This window comes from Oncorhynchus gorbuscha, unplaced genomic scaffold, assembly GCF_021184085.1.
Source record: "Oncorhynchus gorbuscha isolate QuinsamMale2020 ecotype Even-year unplaced genomic scaffold, OgorEven_v1.0 Un_scaffold_898, whole genome shotgun sequence".
Taxonomy (NCBI): Eukaryota; Metazoa; Chordata; class Actinopteri; order Salmoniformes; family Salmonidae; genus Oncorhynchus; species Oncorhynchus gorbuscha.
This window is the reverse complement of record NW_025745664.1, coordinates 200,674-225,431: the sequence shown is the minus strand read 5'-3', so window position 1 is coordinate 225,431 and position 24,758 is coordinate 200,674. Positions and strand designations below refer to the sequence as shown.

General features: G+C 41.7%; 1 protein-coding gene across 1 annotated transcript in view; it reads left to right on the top strand.

Annotated features, from left to right (window-relative positions):
• The first annotated feature begins 5,702 nt into the window (after positions 1 to 5,702).
• The window catches only part of LOC124019386 (cytoskeleton-associated protein 5-like), an 87,482-nt gene continuing 68,426 nt past the window's right edge, over positions 5,703 to 24,758 (top strand). Inside the window, exons 1-15 of the mRNA XM_046334703.1 lie at positions 5,703 to 5,833; positions 8,157 to 8,258; positions 8,456 to 8,646; positions 9,075 to 9,281; positions 9,525 to 9,696; positions 10,577 to 10,810; positions 16,902 to 17,015; positions 17,101 to 17,205; positions 17,348 to 17,437; positions 18,029 to 18,193; positions 21,014 to 21,142; positions 21,622 to 21,761; positions 21,810 to 21,840; positions 22,426 to 22,524; positions 22,706 to 22,816. Coding sequence (XP_046190659.1) covers positions 8,202 to 8,258; positions 8,456 to 8,646; positions 9,075 to 9,281; positions 9,525 to 9,696; positions 10,577 to 10,810; positions 16,902 to 17,015; positions 17,101 to 17,205; positions 17,348 to 17,437; positions 18,029 to 18,193; positions 21,014 to 21,142; positions 21,622 to 21,761; positions 21,810 to 21,840; positions 22,426 to 22,524; positions 22,706 to 22,816 — 1,845 coding nt within the window. The 5' untranslated portion in view covers positions 5,703 to 5,833; positions 8,157 to 8,201. The remainder of the gene's footprint in view (positions 5,834 to 8,156; positions 8,259 to 8,455; positions 8,647 to 9,074; positions 9,282 to 9,524; positions 9,697 to 10,576; positions 10,811 to 16,901; positions 17,016 to 17,100; positions 17,206 to 17,347; positions 17,438 to 18,028; positions 18,194 to 21,013; positions 21,143 to 21,621; positions 21,762 to 21,809; positions 21,841 to 22,425; positions 22,525 to 22,705; positions 22,817 to 24,758) is intronic.

Sequence of the window (24,758 nt, the reverse complement as noted above, 5' to 3'; positions counted from 1 at the left end):
AGCTCTGGCTGCTCTATGCAGACTGGCAGCTCCATGCAGACTGGCAGCTCTGGCTGCTCTATGCAGACTGGCAGCTCTATGCAGACTGGCAGCTCTGGCTGCTCCATGCAACCTGGCAGCTCTGGCTGCTCCATGCAGACTGGCATCTCTGGCTGCTCCATGCAGACTGGCAGCTCTGGCTGCTCCATGCAGTCTGACAGCTCAGGCTGCTCCATGCAGTCTGACAGCTCAGGCTGCTCCAAGCAGACTGACAGCTCAGGCTGCGCTGAACAGGCAGGAGACTCCGGCAGCGCTGGAGAGAAGGAAGGCTCTGGCTGCGCTAAACAGGCGGGAGACTCCGGCAGCGCAGGAGAGGAGAAATGCTCCGACAGCGCTGAACAGGTGGGAGACTCCGGCAGCGCTGGAGAGGCGAGGCGCACTGTAGCCCTGATGCGTGGTGCTGGCACTGGTGGAACTGGATAGAGAACACGCAGAGGAAGCCTGGTGCGGGAACCTGCCGCTGGAGGACTGGTGTGTGGAGGTGGCTCTGGATAGACCGGACCGTGCAGGCGCACTGGAGCTCTTGAGCACCGAGCCTGCCCAACCTTACCTGGCTCAATGCCCACTCTAGCCCGGCCAATACAAAGAGCTGGTATGAACCGCACCGGGCTATGCACCCACACTGGAAACACTGTACGCTCCATAGCATAACATGGTGCCTGCCCAGTCTCTCTAGCCCCCCGGTAAGCACAGGGAGTTTGCGCAGGTCTCCTACCTGGCATAGCCACACTCCCTGTGAGCCACCCCCCAACACATTTTTGGGGCTGACTCTCAGGCTTCCATCCGTGTCGCCATGCTGCCTCCTCATACCAGCGCCTCTCCGCTTTTCCCACCTCCAGTTCTTCCTTGGGTCGGCGATATTCTCCAGGCTGAGCCCAAGGTCCTTCACTGTCCATTTCGTCCTCCCATGTCCAGTCCCTCTCTCGCTGCACCTTGTTGCGGCTACACTCCCCTGGTTTAGCCCAGGGTCCTCTCCCGTCGAGGATTTCCTCCCAAGTCCAGAAATTCTTGTCACGCTGCTCCTGCTGCCGCTGTTGCCTGTTACCACATTGCTTGGTCCATTTGTGGTGGGTGATTCTGTAACGGCTCTCTTCTATCTCCCCCTCTGACGAAGAGGTAGAACAAGGATCGGACCAAAATGCAGCGTGATGATGATTCATGATATTTTAATGAAGAAAAACCTATACATACAGAAACGACAAAATAACGAAATGAAATAAAGAAAACCGAAACAGCCCTATCTGGTGCAAACACAAAGACAGGAACAATCACTCACCAAAACACTCACAGAATATGGCTGCCTAAATATGGTTCCCAATCAGAGACAACGATAAATCACCTGACTCTGATTGAGAACCGCCTCAGGCAGCCATAGACTAATCAGTCACCCCACAAAACCCCAAGACAAAAACACACCACAATAACCCATGTCACACCCTGGCCTGACCAAATAAAGAAAGAAAACACAAAATACTAAGACCAAGGCATGACACTATCAAAATAAAAAGATGGCGGAGCCGCAAAAGTTCTTCTGTGCAAAGGTGTTTATTTACAAAGTGATTCTGGAACAAAAACAACAGTACTGCCATCAAACATATACCTTATGGGAAAGCTAAAAACAATGCTACCCCATCCACAGCTCAATCCAAAATGCTTCTCCATGAACTGAAAGAGAGGCTCCTTTTGTAGGGCTAGCCCCTCCCCTCAGAACAATTAACACCAATTAATTAAGCAATTACCTCATCAAACCTACATTTTCCATTAAATATAGAGACGAACCTGACACCTCACCAGCTGTTACCTTAGCTCTACACAACTGATTCAAATGTTCAACTCATCATCAAACTTCACGTGGTATTTATGTATTAATTTGTGATCTGGTAATGTAAAAGTCTAGTAGTGACATTATCTTCTATTGTTTGTCCTCATGTGTCTGTTTTTCAGCATAAAGTACTCTGTGGCCACGAGGTGAGACTACACACACACAGATTCCTGTTGAACACAGTCTCTTTAACTCTTATTTTCTCAATAACAGTCTCTCTCTCCTTCACTTCATCCCTCTCCTCCTTCTCCCTAAATCCTCTAGGTTATATCAGCTGTGTTGGTGAACCCCTCCCGCATCTGAACTGGCAGACACAGAAGGCACAGCATGGTCATAGGTGAGAGTATTATGAAAGAGATGCTTTACATTGAAATACAGATAGAGATTGGCATGACTTCCGCCGAAGTTGGCTCCCCTGCCTGTTCGGGCGGTGCTCGGCAGTCGTCGTCGCCGCCCTACTAGCCGCTACCGATCCCTTTTTTGTTTGTCTGTTGGTTTTGTCTTATTAGTTTCACCTGTGTGTATTTTGGTTTAATTAGCTTCCCTATATGTAGTAGGTTGACCCGCCCTTGTTTTGTGCGAGATTGTATTTTTGTTACGTGTCTGCATGTTAGGTCGTGGTGTATTTGCTTTTCTTTACTTGACACCCTGTGGTTTTGGGTTGTCTAGTATAGTGTCCTGCGCCCTTTATTGTGTTGGGCTTATCATTTTGGTGTGCAAAAGTAAAGCACTTTACTCCGTTACTCTCTCTCTCTGCGTCTGATTCCTGCACCCACCTAGTCCAGCGTGACAGAGATGTAGTAGTCCCATAGTTAATGATCCAAGGTCAGTTTTGCATTTCACCTCCTGATGATTATGATGACTGACGATGTTAGAATAAATTTAAAAAATCTTAATCATGCTCTCTCTCTATCAATCTGTCTCGTCTGCAGGTATGTATTGTTGTGAAAGAGGACGCCCGTCCCATCATCGCCACCTCAACTGCTCTTAAGATAACCTTCGGGCCAACTGGGAGCCCAAGGCTGGTTAGGAGACACTGCTAGAGACACTATTTAATTGTGATGAACTGAGCGATTATTAGGGTAGCACTGTAATTCATTAATCACATGTTGTCTTCCCTGCTCCTCTATTTATCTCTTTCCTTTTCTGTCTTATACACCTGTCTCCCCACCTCTTTCTTCCTCTTTAAAAGAAAATGCACACCATATGTGCATTGAAGTAGAGCTTGAACTTGTATTTATAATATAATATTACAATTATAATATATATATATACTTCATGTATTATGTATTTATAACACCTGGATAATGAACTTTCAATAAAGCATTTCACATTCTCCACTGGTTGAAATTAAGTATGTCATTGAAATACTACACCTAAACCTATTAGATATGCATAGGTAGTGTAGTGTTTTACAGTTATTTTCTGTATATATGAATTACAAATATTCCTTTACTTAAATCATGTTTCTAGTATATTGCATAGTTACAATGTGCAATCATTGATGGAGCAGGAGTGGTAAACACTGAAGTGTATAATTGTAATGCAGACACAGCATCATTCAAATAATGGAGTTTGATACACCTGGTATTGGATATGTGAGACATTCTTTTTCAGTCAGAGATTCATACCTGATTCGCACCTTTATTTGCCAAGGAAGAGTACATGATCAGTGAATATATTTCAATATACAGGCTACAATGTGGGGATCCCATGCGTGGTGTTAGGTTCTAATTTTCAGAGTAAATGACTCAACGGACACTAGAAAAGTTTAACCAAGTTTAATTCTATCCAAAGGATTGATACAGGTGGATTCAGATAACACATGTTTCCACCACCACAAGTATATATACTCCAATTTAGACACTCATCTCAAATCCTTACATATTTTATGGTCTTACAGGAAGACGAAGTGAGAGTAATAAACTGTTCTGTCTTAAGGTGACCTGACCTCAACCACCCTTGATGTCTATTCCAAAGCTCTCCACCCATATCACCTTTTGCACTCCTGTGACTTCCTCCCGTCCACCCAGCACATTCCAAAGCCATCTGTCTCCTACAGATAACTAACTTCTGATGTAACAACCATTCTCTATCGCCCCTCAGATACTATAGTATTACTTCTGGTCTATCAGGTCTCTAGTATAGCAATGTTCAAAGTTTAACCCAGAATCCAACAGTGGTAATAACTACAGTACATGTACAGTTGAAGTCTGAAGTTTACATACACCTTAGCCAAATACATTTAAACTCAAATTTTCACAATTCATGACACTTAATCCTAGTAAACATTCCCTTTCTTAGGTTAGTTAGGATCACCACTTTATTTTAAGAATGTGAAATGTCAGAATAATAGTAGAGTGATTTATTTCATGTCATAAGGTGAATGCACCAATTTGTAAGTCGCTCTGGATAAGAGCGTCTGCTAAATGACTTAAATGTAAATGTAATATGAACCTAAAGGGGTTCTTTTACTGTCCCTATAAGATAACCCTTTGAAGAAACATTTTTGGTTCGGAAACCGAAAAGGGTTCTACCTGGAACCAAAAAGGGTTCTCCCATGGGGACAGCCAAAGAACTCCTTTTGGAGTGTAGGCCTAGTAGTGTGTTGTTTATCAGTTGAAGGAGCTCAGTTGGTAGAGCATGGTGCTTGTAACGCCAGGGTAGTGGGTTCGATTCCCGGGACCACCCATACGTAGAATGTATGCACACATGACTGTAAGTCGCTTTGGATAAAAGCGTCTGCTAAATGGCATATATTATTATTATTATTATTATAAGTTTGCCAATGAACATCTGGATGATCCAGAGGAGGAATGGGAGAAGGTCATGTGGTCTGATGAAACAAAAAATATTACTTTTTCGTCTAAACTCCACTCGCTGTGTTTGGAGGAAGAAAAAGGATGAGTACAACCCCAAGAACACCATCCCAACCATGAAGCATGGAGGTGGAAACATCAGTCTTTGGGGACGCTTTTCTGCAAAGGGGACAGGACGACTGCACTATATTGAGGGGAGGATAGATGGGGCCATGTATCGTGAGGTCTTGGCCAACAACCTCCTTCCCTCAGTAAGAGCATTGAAGATGGGTCATGGCTGGGTCTTCCAGCATGACAACGACACGAAACACACAGCCAGGGCAACTAAGGAGTGGCTCCGTAAAAAGCATCTCAAGGTCCTGGAGTGGCCTAGCCAGTCTACAGACCTGAACCCAATAGAAAATCTTTGGAGGGAGCTGAAAGTCCGTATTGCCCAGCGACAGCCCCGAAACCTGAAGGATCTGGAGAAGGTCTGCATGGACGAGTGGGCCAAAATCCCTGCTGCAGTGTGCAAACCTGGTCAAGAACTACAGGAAATGTATGATCTCTGTAACTGCAAACAAAAGTTTCTATACCAAATATTAAGTTATGCTTTTCTGATGTATCAAATACTTATGTCATGCAATAAAATGCAAATGAATTACTTAAAAATCATACAATGTGATTTTCTGGATTTTTGTTTTAGATTCCGCCTCTCACAGTTGAAGTATGATAAAAATGACAGACCTCTACATGCTTTGTAAGCTGGAAAACCTGCAAAATCGGCAGTGTTTCAAATACTTGTTCTCCCCACTGTAAGGGAGTTGTACTCCAGTTTTAGTCGGTGGCGGTAATGCAACAAATTGGATGCCAACCGCCGTTAAATTTCATAGAAGAAGAAGTACACGGGGCAATAAATAACGTGAGCCAGTGGCACTGACCCACATAAAAGCGCGTTTAAATCATCCAATAATCGAGCGCGTTTCACGTTTGCACTTTCACAACCAATCACGGGTAAGCTTTGTGAAACTGACATTTTCAAATGAGAATTTGTCTGCACTGTGGCGGGTGTTCAGACAGGGTAGCTGTCGTGCAGGAAAATAATACTTTTTTCTCTCCCCCCATTGCCTTTCATTTCGTAAACGATTTGCTACATATTGCAGAGACGAGTGAGGTAAGATTGGCATTGCTTGAATTAACGTCCCTAGTTTTAGGTTTGTGTTTCATTATGCATTTTACTAGTCTGGTAAAGTCGAGCGGATAGTTTACGTTAGCTAACAGAAGCTAGGTTATAAGACTACGGTCGCTGAAGTGTCGTAATGTTACAATACACAACTTGCGAGCTAGCACTACTGCTGCCTAACGTTAGTAGGTTACGTAAGTTAATTAGTTACATATCTAACGTAAGGTTAGTTAACAGCAGCACAGTTACCGTTGACTAAAGTTCTTTACGCCGGTGTTGTGCCGAAAATCTCGCCCCACCCCGTCAAAACCCCCACTCTTTCGAGTTCTTCATTGCTGGGACTTGCTTGTTCGTTGAGATTTCTGCTGTTCACTCCATTGTCCGTTTAGCCTACATTTCACTGATCTTAGAAAGCTTTTTTTGTCTGTTTGTCCAATTGTTTCAAGTGTATGTGGCGGTTCTAGCTTGTCTGTACCCCTCAGCGCAATCGGGGGCGCCCGGTGCCGCTGCCCATGTCGCCCGTACCTAAATCCAACACTGATTTTTGTATTAATCTATAAATACATCTCTGCCAAAATTCGTCATCTCTCCCAGTTCTTATTCGACTAGTATTTTTGAAAGTGTAAGGATAAAAATTCAGCTATAGTAGTTCTGAAATGTGTATTGCATGCCAACATTTTACTCCCTCTGTTTTAATATAAAACACACACATTAATTATTAATTTCGGTTGCCTATCCTGACGAAGATTGTTCTATAGAAAGTGTTTAACTGTGTGCCAGGAAATTAGAGGGGGGATAATTCTGGCACGGGGGGATTTTCGGCACAACACCAAGGTCCTCTACTCTGACAATTATTCCATTGATGAATTACTAGATACGACCTCTGTTTACTCTTATCTAGTCAGCATTGTAAATTAGGCTATTTTTATTAAGCAGGGCAAACCCGTTGGCAGTTTTTAGCAGGGCAAACCGGTTTTGTTGTTTTTTGGTATCAAAATTAATCAATCGTGCTGCACGTCTTGTAATCTCTTTTTGCCTGATCAAGTACAATGCCATTGGAAATTACTCTGAACATGCATTGCATTTGGAAAGTTTACAGACTCCTTGACTTTTTCAAAATGTTTACTTTACAGTCTTATCCTAAAAATTATTAAATTGTTTCTGCACTTCAATCTAAACACACTATCCCATAATGACAAAGCAAAAACAGGTTCAGAAAATTTAGCAAATGTACTAAACTATTTTAAATGTAAATATTTAGACCCTTTACTCAACTTTGTTAGTACATTTGACAGCAACTACAGCCTCAAGTCTTCTTGGGTATAACACTACATTTTTGGCACACCTGTATTTGGGCAGTTTCTCCCATTCTTCTCTGCAGATACTTTCAACCTCTGTCAGGTTGGATGTGGAGCTTCGCTGCAAAACTAGTTTTCAGAGCTCTCCAGAGATGTTTGATCAGGTTCAAGTCCGGCCTCTGGCTGGGCCACTCAAGAACATTCTGAGACTTGTCCCGAAGCCAAGACAACGCAGGAGTGGCTGCGTTCTTAGGGTCATTGTCCTGTTAAAAGATTAACCTTTGCCCCCGTCTGAGGTCTTGAGTGCTCTGGCGCAGGTTTTCACAAGGATCTCTTTACTTCGCTCCATTAATCTTTGCCTCTATCCTGACTCGTCTCCCAGTCCCTGTCGCAGAAAAGGATGCATTACCATTTCTCTCATTCACTTTTGCTTGTAAATGTCCACACTCACCAAAAAATGACTTTCGGTAGCTTATAACTATGCATGTATTATGAGCTAGGTTTGCCGGTCTTTACATTTATCTAATCTTGTTAACATTTAGCTAAGTGTGATTTTGTTATTTTCACTTTCTTTTTTTTTGCATTATGGTAATAAAAGGCCCTATGGGCTTTTCCTTAGTGTCCCCTTGTGTGATATGCTGGTAATACTGTAAATCCTGGGATGTGAGAAGGATGGTATGACAATGTGAAAATCTGCATACCACCCAAGCCTACATTCAACATTAATATACAATGGCATTGTACTTAATCAGGTAACTGCTGAATGTCTCCAAAAATGTGATTTGACTTTGATATACCAGAAATCATCAAAATTGGTTTGCCCTGCCTACAACTGTTGGCCAGTGTTCGAATCTGGTTTGTTTTTGTCAAACAACAAAATGCATGCAAACTAGTCTGATACATCTTCATATTAGCTATGTCAGAAATTCATATTTCTGACTAACTATTCTAGCTAAGACCGTTACAATTATTTTTGTTGCAATGAATATGTGCAAGTGTTTTCTCCTTTCCAACAGTATCAACTAGGTTATCATTTTTGAAGTGAATCCACACAAATCATCATGGGAGACGACAGTGACTGGATGAAGTTACCAGTCGATCAGAAATGTGAACACAAGGTGACTCATCAGTTATTCTTCGGCATCTTCTGCTCCTTTATCGTCCCTTTTGTGATACAAGTTGAAGGTTGGATTTCAGTTGGTTGTGGGTAATGCACCATAAAAGCAAATTCAAAACATTAGCTCGGCTTTATAGCTAACGTTACTGTAGCACTGTTCCACTTTTAACCCCTTATTGTCCCTCCTTGCTGTCCCAGGTATGGAAGGCCAGGCTGAATGGGTATGAAGAGGCCCTGAAGCTCTTCCAGAGGATTGATGATACGAGTCCAGAATGGGCCAAGTACCAGGGAATTATCAAGAAGTTTGTGACGGACTCAAACTCAGTGGCCCAGCTCAAAGGACTGGAGGCTGTTCTGGCTTATGTAGAGAATGCACACGTGGCTTCTAGGTAAGGGGATGAAAAAATACAAAATATTGTGTAGGACTAGATTATTACGAATTAATCATACAGAAATATCACTTTAAACATCTCCAAAGCAATGGTGTATGGTGTGGGAAGCGCTGACCCGCTGCCTTTTTCTATTATCAAGATATCTGCTGGTTACTAACTGGTTTATCTGTCAACTAGAACTCATGACAAAAGAGGCTTCATGCATAGCCTTTATTTGTACCCATAAGACTAAGAGTAAAATGCCCCTTCTTGGGACCAATATTCTATTCGGAGATGTTTTGTGTGTATGGCCCAGGGAGTTTTTCCTGACCAACTATGGCTATGTCCTGGATTATTTCCTTCTGGTCAGGTAGAACTCCTGGATCCTAGTTCTTGCAAAATAGATTGACTATTTTTGTTTTAACCTATCTATTGTTGCTCTACAGGACGGTGGGTGAGGTGTTGTCAGGTGTGGTGTGTAAGGTATTCAACCAGCCTAAGGCGCGGGCCAAAGAGCTGGCCTCAGACATCTGCCTCATGTACATAGAGATTGAGAAAGCCGACATTGTACAGGAGGAGCTCATCAAAGGATTAGAGAACAAGAACCCTAAAGTAGTCGTCGCTTGTGTGGAGACCATACGCAGGGCACTCTGGTGAGACACAGCACTGGAGCAGTAGAGAAGGAATGTGTTCTTATCCTGAATAAACACTAAATACTGGTACTTTTAAATACTGGTGATTGAGGAGACTTGACATTTTGGATCTTTTACCAAAGACTACACACGCCCAATTTTGGGATTAAGTTATGCTCATGTTTTGCATGTACCACCTGCTTTAATTAAATGTAACGCAAAACAACAATGAAACTTCATTAATGTGCTTGTCTTCTTCCTTAGTGAATTTGGATCAAAGACTGTGACCCTAAAGCCCATAATTAAAGTGTTGCCAAAGCTCTTTGAGTCCAGAGAAAAGGCAGTCCGACATGAGGCCAAACTGCTGGCTGTGGAGGTCTACAGGTGGATCAGGGACTCACTACGACCTCCTCTTCAAAACATCAACTCTGTACAGGTGAGGGTTAAGGGTTGATCCAAACATGGTATTTCATCATTACCTGAATGTGAAGAGCGGCTCACAGTTGTTGCTGTGCATTGGAAAGTCTTCCACGAAGATGTCTTTGAACAGTGTTTTGGACAGAATCTCCCAGGACCTTTTTGTTATAGGACAGGGATTCCCAAACTCAGCCCTGGGGCCCCTCCTTGGGTGCATGTAATGTTTTTTTTTGCCCTAGCATTACACAGCTAATTCAAATAACCAAAGCTTGTTTGAGAGTTGGTTATTTGAATCCGCTGTGTAGTGCTAGGGCAAAAAACAAAATGTGCACTTGGGGGGGGGGGGGGGGGGGCGCAGGTTGTTAAAATGCTGCTGTGTGTATATGTATGTAACCTGATCAAATTCACATAGAAATGTAGTTATAGAACTGCCATTCTCATTGAAAGCAAGTCTTAAGAAACGGTAGATCTGTTCTGTGTACTTTCTGTTTCCCGTTCTTAAGTATAGTTTTTGATTCATACTTTCGGTATTTTATACCAGCTGAAAATACAATATTTTTGATTATAGAAAAGAGATTTCACAGCAGTTTAGATGGTACAATGATTCTCTACACAATGACTGCTTGTTTTGTCACAAACTGGAATTAGGTGAACTTAGTATTTTAGCAACCAAGAAATAGCTGTGTGATTGATGCGTATTGCACTTAAAAAAAAAAAGTTTTTGTCTTGGTTACTCACTATGCTGGGGAATTGACTGCAAGGCCCTTTTGCTTTTGTCAAACTTGATAATTCTTGTGGGTGGTGTCTTTATATTATATAAGAGCCCTTTTTTTGTAAACAAGCATACACCACAATGCCTGTGTATATGTAAGCCTATGTCTCTCCCCGCATGTCCCCAGTTGAAGGAGCTGGAGGAGGAGTGGGTGAAGGTGCCGTCGTCGGCCCCCAGACAAAGTCGTTTCCTACGCTCCCAGCAGGACCTGAGGACCAAGTTCGATGAACAGCAGGCCGTGGCAGGGTCCGACGGAGACTGTGAGGACGTAGCAGACTCTGCTCCTCAGGTGGACCCCTATGAGCTTCAGGACCCAGTGGAGATACTCACCAAACTGCCCAAAGACTTCTACGTGAAGATTGTAAGCACACACCTTACTGAGCATGGCCGTTAGTTGTGTGGTATCCAGATTCTCATATCGTCATACCATACCGTCCTTCTCATCCTGGCATTTACGGTATTATTGGTTTAGTACACATGGGTGCACCAATGCACACTAGAATATACACAGCAAAGTAATTTGCTAATACAACACCTTCAAGTAAGCATTTTACATCACATCCAGCAGGTAAGAGATTTGAGGCTGCTATTTTCCATCTTTCATGAGTGCTAGGACTGGCTTTATTCATACGGCAGTGGATAACTCGACATAATTACCTCCTGAAGGTATGCTAGCCATTTACTTATATGAAGGTCATGTGGTGGTAACCAGCACTGAACAAGTTTTTATTTATTCATTTTTTTTGGCAGCAGTCAACCCAGCCAGCCAAACTTTTTGCTCTTTCTCATTCGGCTGCATACCTATATAATCGTTATGCAACAGCATAATTGGTTCTAGTGGTACAGTCATGTTAGAGAATATACAACACTTTCCTCCAACTCATAATCCTCAGGACAATCCCATAGCATATGTTTGTATATGTCAAGTGAATTGAGGATACGTGGGTCACAGTATGGGCTTTAAATAATTTTGCTGATTTAAAAAATAATGGAAAGATCTGTTTTAGGCTAATGCTCTAACATAACAATGTGGAGAAAGTCAAGGGGTCTGAATACTTTCTGAAGGCTGTGTGTGTATATATAACAGAATGTCATCTGCATATACAGTGGCTCTTAATTTCGAAGTTTAGACTTTATGCCACAACCAGTTTTGGTAGATGGTGGCAGATTGTGGTAAATTCTGTCATTGCACCACACTATCACAAGGGGGAGTTAGAACGCTGATCTATCGGTAGTCTAAACTGGCACAAATGAACTGTCTTGTGTTTTCAGTCAGAGTTCCTCTTCTCTGGCACTAATATCCTGAGAGTACAATGGGGGCGTTACACTTGACATGGAATGACAGTCCAGCTAGGATTTGTCAGCATAGAACTGTGACTCATTTATAGGGATATGATACGAGAGGAACATTTTAATCCGTATAGGAGAAGCAATTATATTCTGATGTTGTGTTAAAGGCTTTAGCAACAAAATGAATAATGTCGGGGATACATAGGGAATGGACTTGAGTGTATGCCATTCGTAGAATCCATCGCAACAGGGATAGCATAACACACAAACCATATCGATAAAATTATTTCCCAAACCAAATTTCTTCAAGTCCACAAGTACTGCCTGTCAAAAGCCTTCTCGGCTTCTAGAGACGGCACACTGTCCTGCTGTTTTGTTTTAATGTATTACATGCATTAATCAACTGACATTGTCAACTGCAAGGTGGCCTTTCATACATCCTGACTGGTCCATTTGAATCAACTTATCCAAACACTTTTCCATCTGTAATGCCAATACAAGATATCGGATGATAATTTGCACAATCTTTGATCTTTCCCTTTCTTTGGCAGTAGAGGGCTCCCAGGTGGCGCAGCGGTGTAAGACTATGCATCTCGGTGCAAGAGGCGTCCCTGGTTAGAATCCAGGCTGTATCAGAGCCGTCTGTTTGGGAGTCCCATAGGGCGACTCACAATTGGCACAGCGTTAGCCGCGGTAGGCTGTCATTGTAAATAATAATTTTCTCTTAACTGACTAAATAAATTGAGATTAATGCAGAGTGTATGCTCATGAGAAAAATAATTATATCGTTCATAAAATGCCCTAAAAATGTAGTAACACTTCAGGTGGAATGCCATTCGTCCCAAGTGACTTAACCTTCTTTTTTTTTCACCTTTCAGTGCTGACTCCAATTCTACGAATGCGAGAGCTCGGCTCAGATCCGCAGATTGCTTCTCATACAATACAGACAAATCAAGATTATGTAAAAACTGCTTGCATTTGTCTAGCTCCAACTGGATAGAATATTTATATAACTCCTTTTAAAAACACTGAAATGTTGCATTAATTTCCTGTGAAACAGAAAGTAAGCCTTTTGACAGGGATTGAATAGTCTATAGAAGTACAAGATTCACTTAGTTTAAATTAAGGCTTGAAGCCTGCTTGGCTTGCTTCCATTTGGTCCTTCTGTAGCTCAGTTGGTAGAGCATGGCGCTTGTAACGCCAGGGTAGTGGGTTCGATCCCCGGGACCACCCATACGTAGAATGTATGCACACATGACTGTAAGTCGCTTTGGATAAAAGCGTCTGCTAAATGGCATTTATTATTATTATATTATATATTATTTAAAGTAATAGTTCTACCTCTATGCATGAGCTCAGCTCTCCTCTTTTTAAATCATTCAGTTCGTTTAACCACCTTCAAATCATTGACATTATTTGCATAATTCCTTTTCAGGATCTTTTCAAGTGATACATTTTTTTTCTTCCAATAACTTGATTCTGTGATTCCTGACTTTGAGGTGAGATGCCAAATTTATTATGTAATCTCTGATAACCCTTTAGTTAGCCATCCATATAAACCTCGGGTACTCAGAGTCCTTGATTATTATTTTTTTTTAAAAAGAATTCAACTATTTTGGCTTGAAATTCAGCCACAAACGATTCGTTTTGAGGAAGGGTTGTAATTAAAACGCAAATGTTTTATTCACAAAGCTCACATCCACTTGGGTAACTAGGGGATTATGATCTGAAAGAGTCGCAGGAAATATTTCTATGGGCGTGACGCACATACTTAGAGTACGCTTGAATAGAAAACTATCAATTCAACAGTATGATTTTGTGATATGCAGGAAAAACATGCCCGCATTCTAAACTCGCCACTCATCAGCAATATTGAGATGTTCCGTCATAGCGTTAAACGCTAATGATGCTGATTGTTGGGCATGTGAAAACATTTGCGTGGATCTATCAAGCTTGAGATTTAAAACTGCATTTATATCTGCCCTTATGACCAATTCGCACTCAGTGTTAACAATTATTTGGTAAGCCCAGGGAAAAAGCTGTCCTCAAACAGCAGGTGCATAGATACACATGCTACTTTCTTGTCCTATATAGACGTGCAAATGTATGCTAAAGTGTCCTTGCCAGTCTTTGTGTTAACTAAAGTTAAATTCCTTTTATTAAAAATAACTGCGCCTTTGGACTTAGAGGCTCCACTAGTCGAAGCAGCAACTTATACACCTTATCCTGTAAGTGAGTGATATCTTCTGCTCGCAAATGACATTCCTGGGTAAAGGCATTAAGTCTAAACATTTAGTTCTCTTAATTTTCACATTGAAACCAGACATTCAGGCTTAGGAGACAGCTTAACCATTGTCAAAAACAAACCTATCAATTACAGGTTGAACTAAGTGGTTCAGATTTGCCTTCGATAAGCAGTGACATGTAACTGAGAAGTACCCACCCGCCGCCAGACACCCTCTCTGTTTCTGAGAAATGTAACATCCACAAAACTTAGGTCTCCAGAACTCGGGACTAAATCAAAGGCCATATAACCAAGTGAAATTACACTTGTGCTGTGCAGCCAAACTTAAACAAAAACTGGCTAGTGGTTTAGGGAAATGGATGCACAATGAGGTGATAAACACTAATCACCCCAAAAGCTAGCAACATCAACCCCCTACTAATCACGGTCCAACTTCAACATGCCTCCATTTCAGTGTCTTTGAAACATTAGGTTACCCGGTTTGCTACAAATCCATGAGTTCAAACAGTGAACCATATCTAAAAATTTAAAAAAATCCGGTACTGAATTCTGAAATCCAATCAACCGATTGAACCAGCCGCCAGTGAGCTAATATTAAGCCTTATCTCCAAATGTGAAAGGAAGCGTCCTACATAATTTTTTGGGGTGCTGGTACTAGAAGTTCTTGTCCAAAACAAAAGTTTTCATCAAATAAACGTTTGCTTCATCTTTACCTCTCAGTTGCTCCCGTTTCATGGGGGGTGTAGACCTGTCGCTGGGCAGACTTTTCTGAAATTCCTGCCCCTCTTGCCGAGATGGAGGGCTGCTCATTGTTGAAAGTAAGTCACAGGGTGACGGGATAGATCTGAAAAGAGGGTTTTCCCTGCAACGTATGTTTCTCCTGGCATTTTGGATAGGGGCATTCTTTCTTGCTTCACTCTCTCCTTGTAGAATAGCCTTGGTGTCTGAGAACCTTGAAGACCATGGTCTGGGGGTTGTCCTTTGCATTTTGGTTGCTGATCCTGTGGGCCATTTCCATTTGGATCGAAGTAGTACAAAATGATGGAATCCATTTGGGAAGGATTTCTTGCGGGAAAGCAATTGCATCACCTCCCTCCCGGTCTGTAGCAATCCCCGTGACCATCACGTTAGTATGTCTGTCTTGATCCTCAAGCGATGTCATTTCGTACCGCATCTTCTCAAGTTCCAAAGTGCAGAGGTTCACATCCCTTTTTAAGCCCTTTGCCTCGGTCTGAATGTGTTTCACCTTTTCTATTAGCGCTCAAACTGATCCCATGTGGTTGTAGCAACTTGTTCCCTCACTCCTTGAATTGCTGCACATGTACCCACCGCCTCCGTCTGGTCTTGTTCAGCTAAAGCTAGCATCAGTGGGAACTTCAGTTTTCTGGCGTATAGTTACCATTTTGGTGTGCAAACCCATGTTTCTTGACCCTAGACTTTTCCACTGACATTTAAACTATAAAGTATAAGAAGCTGAAGTAACCCTGAATTAAATGAGTACTTGTCGGCAGGAGCCTCAGTCTTTTGACCTTTGCGTTTGTAGGTCATGTGAGCTGGTGTACACGCTGTTTGTGGAGTCTTGAGTTGCTAGGGCAACGGGCCTGCTTGCTCTGATAGTAGAAGATGGCGGAGGAGCAGATGGGCTGACAGGCATAGAAAACACAAGGACATCAAGATGCAGAACTCATCCAAAGGGCTTTGACCTCTCAAACACGGCAGAAAGCCAACGCAATATGATGCCCCATCTTAATTCAGCCACTTCGATAACTACCAAGTCAAACTTAGGTTGTTATTCTGCTTACCGCGCAGGGAAATTAACTTTTATCTTGCTGCGTTTTGTAAACTCAGATCTAAAATGCTTCATGTAATTTGTGCTTGGCATCAGAATAATTTTGTGCTTGTTGCACTTTTCCACTCGAATAAGTATTTTTAGTGTAGCCAGTCTACTTTTCTCTGGTAAATGTTAAATTAACTTTAAGAAAAACATTAGGAAATGTAGCTGACTACATTCTTTCTACGATAAACAGATATGATGGCGACGCATTGTTTTTGAAAAAAAGACCTTGTGTGCTCATTTTACGTGTCTGCCGGCCAAATAGTTGTACTTCCGTTGTCATCTGATGAAAATTCAGCTATTTTTCTGCCTAATGTGTTGTGCTAATATATTTTCTGTGAAGGGGAAACTGTAGTTGCATGTCCCTGATCACTATTGATGCAAAAAAGCACTTTGCTTTCAATGTAAAATGCGACCCCCTGGTCTATACATAGCTGGACTCACCTGCTCCTGCTTTCTCCCATTGTGCTATTTACAAACACACGTGATTGTAAGCTTCGTAATGTGACTGGTGAAGTGAACGCAATCTGCTTTATTTAACTGCAGGTATTTAAAGTAGGTGCACAATATTACTTTTTAGTTATTTTCAAATAGTTTTGACTGTTGGAAAAACCATCCCGTGGCTATTTTACCAAATATTCCCAAGCCTCAATGGTCGTGTCCGGATTCCCATACTTGTGGCCTAAATGGTAGGGCAAAATGTTTGCCAGGATGTTGTACGCATTTTGGCTTTTCATCTAATATGAATTCACTCCATGCTCTTGAGGAACCAAATCTTCTTTTGACATCCGCTGATAATCCGACGAAAGGACTGACTGTATCAATATGAATGACTAGCGGGACAGGCAATAGCGCATTTAGTTGACACATTTGCAGTATGGATGAGCCTAGTATGTTATTTGTTGCATACTGCATAAATGTTTACCAAACAGTACATTGTAAATAATGTAGTAGCGAGACAGATTCTGGTCTTTTCTAATCAAATCTTACCTGCGCAAAGCTTACAAACTAAAGCTGTGGAGCTGATACTCAATTTGTCATTGTGTATTGGGCCTGTGACTGAGTCTCCCTCTGTCACTGTAGGAGGCAAAGAAGTGGCAGGAGAGGAAAGAGGCCCTGGAGGCCTTGGCGATGCTGGCTAAACACCCCAAACTGGATAATGGCGACTATGGCGATGTGGTTCGAGCACTCAAAAGGGTAGGCAACTGAGTGAGTGAATTTGCAGTATGTATACAGTGTACTGACTACCCACTTAAACTCTCAATTGTTTGTCTATTTGTAGGTCATTGGTAAAGACACCAATGTCATTCTGGTGTCGCTCGCTGCAAAATGCCTGGCTGGATTGGCCTTCGGACTCAGGAAGAACTTTGGGACTTACGCAGGCAATGTAAGTTCTCCCTTTTAGACAGTTACTGAGAAACTAGAGATGCTTAAGATATTGCTTTACTGTGTAAGACTTCACCGGAAACGGTTTGCTAATCTCCAATTTTGACTGATTTGGTTATTTTAAAATGTTTATTTTCCTCAAGGTGGTGCCAACAATTTTGGACAAATTTAAGGAGAAGAAACCTGCTGTGGTCCAGTCCCTGCAAGAGGCCATCGACGCAGTCTTCCTGACGGTGAGTAGGCAGATTATTCCAACTGATTATCCTTTTGGTTCAGCTTACTATGCACTAAATCGGTCAATGCTGTGTTAGCCTGTGTTTATTGAAGGATCTGCACCAGTATCTCTTGGGCCATAGATCTCAACACAAAGTATAGTTGACTGTTAATGTGAAATCTGTTTATGTAGCTGGTCTCTCCGGTCCTTTGTGTAGGCCTTGTGCTAATCAACAGTAATTGTTTTCTTTCTATAGTTGTCATTTGAGAAGCAGATGTATGCTTGTCAAGATGGTCAATGCATGTGATTCTCTGTGGGCATGCACACCTATTACATAATTTCCTTCACTTAGAATTTACTCTAGTTTTTTAATGTGGATCGATGTTTAATTAGTAAAATGTAATTAAGACTCCATTAGAGGAGCAAATCCCACCTTGATCTATGTTAATTGGTAAGTGTTAAGCTATTTGCTTTTTGCATGGGTCTGAAGTTTCCAAGATAACAGACAAGCCAGCATATCTTTCATATCACTTTACCCACAAATTGTTGAAGGGTAAAACAAAAAAAGTGAAATAGAAAAACAGGGTAATGGTCTGATTGTTCTCTTCAGACCACTCTCCAGAACCTGAGCGAGGACATGTTGGCTGTGATGGACAACAAGAACCCGTCCATCAAGCAGCAGGCCTCTCTGTTCCTGACCAGAAGTATCCGTCTTTCTACCCCTTCCACCCTGCCCAAGAGCCTGCTCAAACCCCTCTGTGCTGCCCTGCTCAAGGTTGGTCTCACCCATCCTGTAGGTCTCGAACTGTACATGTCCACTGGGGGTATTATACACCCCCAACATAGGGCTGGGCAATATGGCCAAAATATAATATGTATTTTATGTTTTTGAATAATAAAGTTCTAAATTTGGTCTTGAGTTTGTGACCCTAGGGTGGCAACACATGCATTCAATGGTCTTTCTCCATTCTGATTGATGTATACTGTTTAATTCTACTTCGACCCAAAATAATTGATCAATTCCTACACTCATTTGAGAATTTCCACACTGCTATGTAGGGCTGCATGATATGGGTGAACAATCTAGGCCTTATTTTTAGCCAAACACTTCAGTGAACTGTTGGAATCATGGAAATAGAATGATTATTCTATAGTTAGAACATAGTATTGGGGACTTTGGCATGTCAAAACACTGTATTCAATGAAAAATGCCAGGGAGAGGTTATTGTAACGGTACGAACCTGTGTTTCCTAGGGGACCCTGTAATCTTTGGCTACATTGAATGTTTTCTCTTAGCTATTTCATGTAGCTCACATTCATGCTTTGCCTAGTCCTCTTTGATTTTAGAAGATACTCTTGCACAAACATGCAGATTTAGGTCTACAGCATCGCTGAAGTTTAAAGCCTGTATAGCTAATAACAATTGCTCTGACTCAGCTAGCTTATAAACGTACAAACTAGCAATTAGCATTAGCGGCCAACACAATTTAGGTCAAACTTGCTAAGAAAATGCATACTAGCAGTTTGCAAATGTAACAAACACGAACTAATAGTGTAATTACTGACCGCTAGTGGTTTTATATTAAAAGAAATGTGAAAAGCATTGTCAACTATGGTGCATGTTCTGCATTGACCATGCATGCTGAACGCAAGTGTCATGTTTGCGGAACAACAAATGCACTCCTTGAGGGGTGGGGCTAGGTCTGTGTGGAAAGCGGCATGTTTAGAGTGAGCGGAGCGAGATGACTCAAGGAGCGACATAAACTATAAAAATGGACGTTACACACGGCGTATCCCATTAAACAAACCAAACATTTAAATACCGTTATGGAAGGTAATAGACCCTATGATTCTTTTCAACGCCGATACTGATTATTTGAGGACCAAAAAAGCCAATACCAATTACTCGGTCGATTATAATAAAAAAATAAATTAAAAACTATATATATTATATATATATATATATATATATATATATATATATATATATGTATATGTATATGTATATATATGTATATATATATATGTGTATATATATATATATTTACATTTTATTTCTGTAATAGTGACAATTACAACACTACTGAATTAACACTTATTTGAACTTTTAATATAATACATCAATAAAATCACTTTAGCCTCAAATAAATAATGAAATTAATTTGGTTTAAATAATGCAGAAACAAGTGTTGGAGAAGAAAGTAAAAGTGCAATATGTGCCACGTAAGAAAGCTAACATTTCAGTTCCTTGCTCAGAACATGAGAACATGAAAGCTTGTGGTTTATTTTAACACTAGTCTTCAATATTCCCTAAATATTATATTTAGGTTGTAGGAATTATAGGACTATTTCTCTCTATACCATTTGTATTTCATTAACCTTTGCCTATTGGATGTTCTTGTAGGCACTTTAGTATTGCCAATGTAACAGTATAGCTTCCGTCCCTCTCCTCGCTCCTCCCTGGGCTCGAACCAAGAACACATCGACAACAACCACTCCAAGTCTCAGAGCGAGTGACGTCACCGATTGAAATGCTATTAGTGTGCACCCCGCTAACTAGCTAGCCATTTCACATTTGTTGCAGGAGCCTTATCTCGGGAGTTGATAGGCTTGAAGTCATTAACAGTGCAATGCTTGACGCACAACGAAGAGCTGCTAGCAAAACACACGAAAGTGCTGTTTGAATGAATGCTTACGAGCTTGCTCCTGCCTACCACCGCTCAGACTGCTCTATCAAATCATAGACTTAGTTATAGCATAATAACACACAGAAATACGAGCCTTGGGTCAAGAAATTCTGGGAAATTAAATGGCCCAAACTGTTACATATACACTGACTCTGCGTGCAATGAACGCAAGAGAAGTGACACAATTTCACCTGGTTAATATTGCCTGCTAACCTGGATTTATTTTAGCTAAATATGCAGGTTTAAAAATATGTACTTGTGTATTGATTTTAAGAAAGGCATTGATGTTTATGGTTAGGTACACATTGGAGCAACGACGGTCCTTTTTCCAAATACGCACCGTAGTAAGAGCTAGTAATATCATCATCCATGTGTAGTTAACTAGTGATTATGATTGTTTTTTATAAGATAAGTTCAATGCTAGCTAGCAACTTACCGTGGCTTCTTACTGCATTCGCGTAACAGGCAGTCTCCTCATTGAGTGCAATGAGAGGCAGGTGATTAGTGTTGGACTAGTTAACTGTAAGGTTGCAAGATTGAATCCCCGAGCTGACAAGGTAAAAATCTGTCATTCTGCCCCTGAACGAGGCAGTTGAACCACCGTTCCTAGGCCGTCATAGAAAATAAGAATGTGTTAACTGACTTGCCTAGTTAAATAAAGATTAAATAAAGGTGTTCAATAATTTTTTTGTTTTTATTTGCCTAATCGGTGTCCAAAAATACCGATTTCTGATTGTTATAACTTAATCGGCCCTAATTAATCGACCTCTAGTTTAAACCCAATTCCGGTATATTGTAAAATACGGTGTACTGCCCAGCCCTAACCCCACACTTATTTCTATAAATCCCCATTTGAATATGGCTCTGTCTTGATGTTTGACATATTGTGGGTTGTTTTTTCATGGCAGCAAGTGAATGACCCTGCTCCAGAGGTGAGAGATGCTGCGATCATGGCTCTAGGCACGGCCATGAAGGTGGCGGGAGAGAAAGCGCTTAACCCCTTCCTAGCAGACCTCGACAAACTCAAGGTTGACAAGGTGAGGTGTGTGTACACATGCGTACAGTTGAAGTCTGAAGTTTACGTACACCTTAGCCAAATAAATTTATACTCCGTTTTTCACAATTCCTGACATTTAATCCATGTAAAAAAAAAACTATTTTAGGCCAGTCAGGATCACAGGTAGCATTGCCTTTAAATGGTTTAACTTCGGTCAAACATTTTGGGTAGCCTTCCACAAGCTTCCCACAATAAGTTGGGTGACTGACTCAATCAATTAAAAGAAATTGTGTCCCAAGTGAATGGAAAATAGTCACTTCGGAGCCCTGCTTTTGGTCAACTTCAAATAAAATAGTTGTTGCAGTGTTTTCAGAGCCAGTTTGTGAAAATGTGTGTAATTGTTAACATAAATCAGAGTTCTTTGTTTTAGATATGTCATTGTTATTGATCTTGGGCCATCCTGTTGCTCAGATTGGTAATATCCAAGTGTGTTCTCTAAATGCTATTTTCCTCTCAAAGATTAAAGAGATTGCGTCCAATGTGGAGCTGGCAGGAGGAAAGAAGGGAGGAGGAGCGGAGAAAGGGAAACCTGGCACCAAGGCACAGTCTGAGGTCCCAGCCAAACCCGCAGGGCCCCCAAAAATGCCCCTTTGTATAAGGTGAGCCGGCATGACCTGGCTCTTATTGTATGTTTCATGTCTCCGTAGTGGGTTTGCATGTCACGGTGGTCCTTGTCAGGTTTGTTGCACAAAATGTTTGAAGGTGTCTTTTAGAAGGGTTGAATTGAACCTTAATCATTTGGACAATATAAACTACAGTAGAGGAGCTTGTTTTTCACTCTAACCAATAGAGCTTGAAAACCAGTCAAATCCATGGGAAAGATGCTAGGAGGGATTTACATTGAAGCGTTCTTGTGTGATCCACTAAACCAGTGACTACTTAGTACCCAGAGCCCCAGGAACATTTTCTTTTTTGCTAAGCACAGAGCTTCAATATAAGGCTGTGGTCAAAACCATGGAAGGTGGGGGGAGTTTAATGTTGAAGCTGGACTTATGGACAACCTGCTGGTAATAGTAGTGCAATGAATACAGTGTGGGATAATGTCATCCCTGTTGACTGGTCATCTATGCTGTTCTATTCCACAGCAGTGGCTCCTAAATGGTGGGTTGCAGCCAGTGTTTGGTCATTGCTCGAGGATGGATTGGTTTTCCTCTTTAAATTGCTCTCAATGTACTTTTTAAATGTTTCCCTAATGTGTTATTTCCTGTTTGTAAAAATACAATTGTCTGTTTATTCTAAATTCTAATTTGATGTGTTGTCTAGGATGTTGGCATTGCTAAGAAAGGGAAGCCTGGAGCAGAAGGTGGAGCCAAGAGTAAGAAGCCTGCTGAAACAAAAGAGATCGTGGAGACTGAGCTCTCAGTGAGTACTCACATCTTACTGATTTTGAAGTATCAAATAGTCCTCAATAAATTACTCAATATTAAATAGATACAGGTTGCAAATGACAGCCCCCCCCCTATGGTGCACTAATATTTAGCTCTGGAAGAGGGTGCAATTTGAAGCTGGGCTCTAGTCAAAAGTACATATTGACGGTTCTTAGGTGGAGGTGTGTGATGAGCTGGCTGCAGCGGTACTGCCTGCGTCCTGTGTAAAGATGCTGGACAGCTCCAACTGGAAGGAGAGGCTGGCCAGCATGGAGGAATTTTACCAGGTCAGCAGCATTTATGTTTTCAAGTTCTCTTTGTTTCTCCCTGTACTCTATTACAACATTTGTTCTTGCAGTGGAAGTCTCTTCAGTAGCCTTGCCCAGCTTTGGCTTGTGTGAGTAGTAATGGGTCATAGGAGCATATCTCCTGTTTCTGTATCGTGAGGCAGCTAGACGTAAGAGTACACCTCCTTGACAGGACGCTAATCTATCACCCCCAATCCATCTCCTAAATGCTGAGTGCCATGCAGACTAATCAGATCTAGGGTTGAATATTTTACAAATATTCCTTCTTGAGAATAAGTCTTTCTCCCAGGTAACCTGGTATTTCCCACACAGACTAGAAGTGTCATTCTAAAGCATATAAATATACAGAACAAACAATTTATCCCAGAAACCCTAGACCATTCCAATTTGCATACCGCCCCAACAGATCCACAGATGATGCAATCTCTATTGATCTCCACTCTGCCCTTTCCCAGCTGGACAAAAGGAACGCCTATGCGAGAATGTTTTTCTTTGACTACAGCTCAGCATTCAACACCATAGTGCCCTTAGCTCATCACTAAACTAAGGACCGTGGGACTAAGCACCTCCCTCTGCAAATGGATCCTGGACTCCCTAACGGGCTGCCCCTAGGTGGTGAGGGTAGGTAGCAACACACCAGCCACGCTCATCCTCAACAAGGGTGCATGCTCAGTCCCCTCCTGTACTCCCTGATCACTCATGACTGCACGACTCCAACACCAAGTTTGCCATGACATAACAGTGGTAGGCCTGCTCACCGACAACGATGAGGCAGCCTATAGGGAGGAGGTCTGAGACCTGGCCGTGTTGTGCCAGGACAACCTCTTCCTCAACGTGATCAAGAGTAAGGAGATTGAACAAGAAAAAGAGGAGCGAGCACACCCCATTCTCATCGACAGGGCTGCAGTGAAGCAGGTTGAGAGCTTAAAGTTCCTTGACGTACACAACACCAACAAACTAACATGGTCTAAGCACACAAATCAAATCAAATTGTATTTGTCACATACACATGGTTAGCAGATGTTAATGAGAGTGTAGCGAAATGCTTGTGCTTCTTGTTCCGACAATGCATTTTTAACCAACAAGTAATCTAACTAACAATACCAAAACTACTGTCTTATACACAGTGTAAGGCGATAAGGAATATGTACATAAGGATATATGAATGAGTGATGGTACAGAGCAGCATACAGTAGATGGTATCGAGTACAGTATATACATATGAGATGAGTATGTAGACAAAGTAAACAAAGTGGCATAGTTAAAGTGGCTAGTGATGCATGTATTACATAAGGATGCAGTCGATGATGTAGAGTACAGTATATACGTATGCTTATGAGATGAATAATGTAGGGTAAGTAACATTATATAAGGTAGCGTTAAGACAGTCGTGAGGAGGGCACGACAAAGCCTACCCCCCCCCCCCAGGAGACTGAAAATATTTGGAATGGTCCTCAGATCCTCAAAAGGTTCTACAGCTGCGCTATCAAGAGCATCCTGACCGGTTGTTTCACTGTCTGGTTTGGCAACTGCTCGTCCTCCGACACCAAGGCACTACAGAGGGTAGTACGTACGACCAAGTACATAACTGGAACAAAGCTTCCAGTTAAGTCCCTAATAGACTCCAGCCACCCTAGTCATAGACTGTTCTCTCTGCTACTGCAAGGCAAGCGGTACCGGAGCGCCACGTCTTGGTCCAAGAGGCTTCTAAACGGCTTCTACCCTCACGTCAAAAGACTCCTGAACACCCCTATTTTACACTGCTGCTACTGTTATCAATGCATATTCACTTTAATTCTACCTACGTGTACACTACCGTTCAAAAGTTTGCCAACACTTCTCAAATGTCCTTGATTTTGAAAATCATTTTGTCCATGAAAATAACATCAAATTGATCAGAATGTTCTAAATGACTATTGTA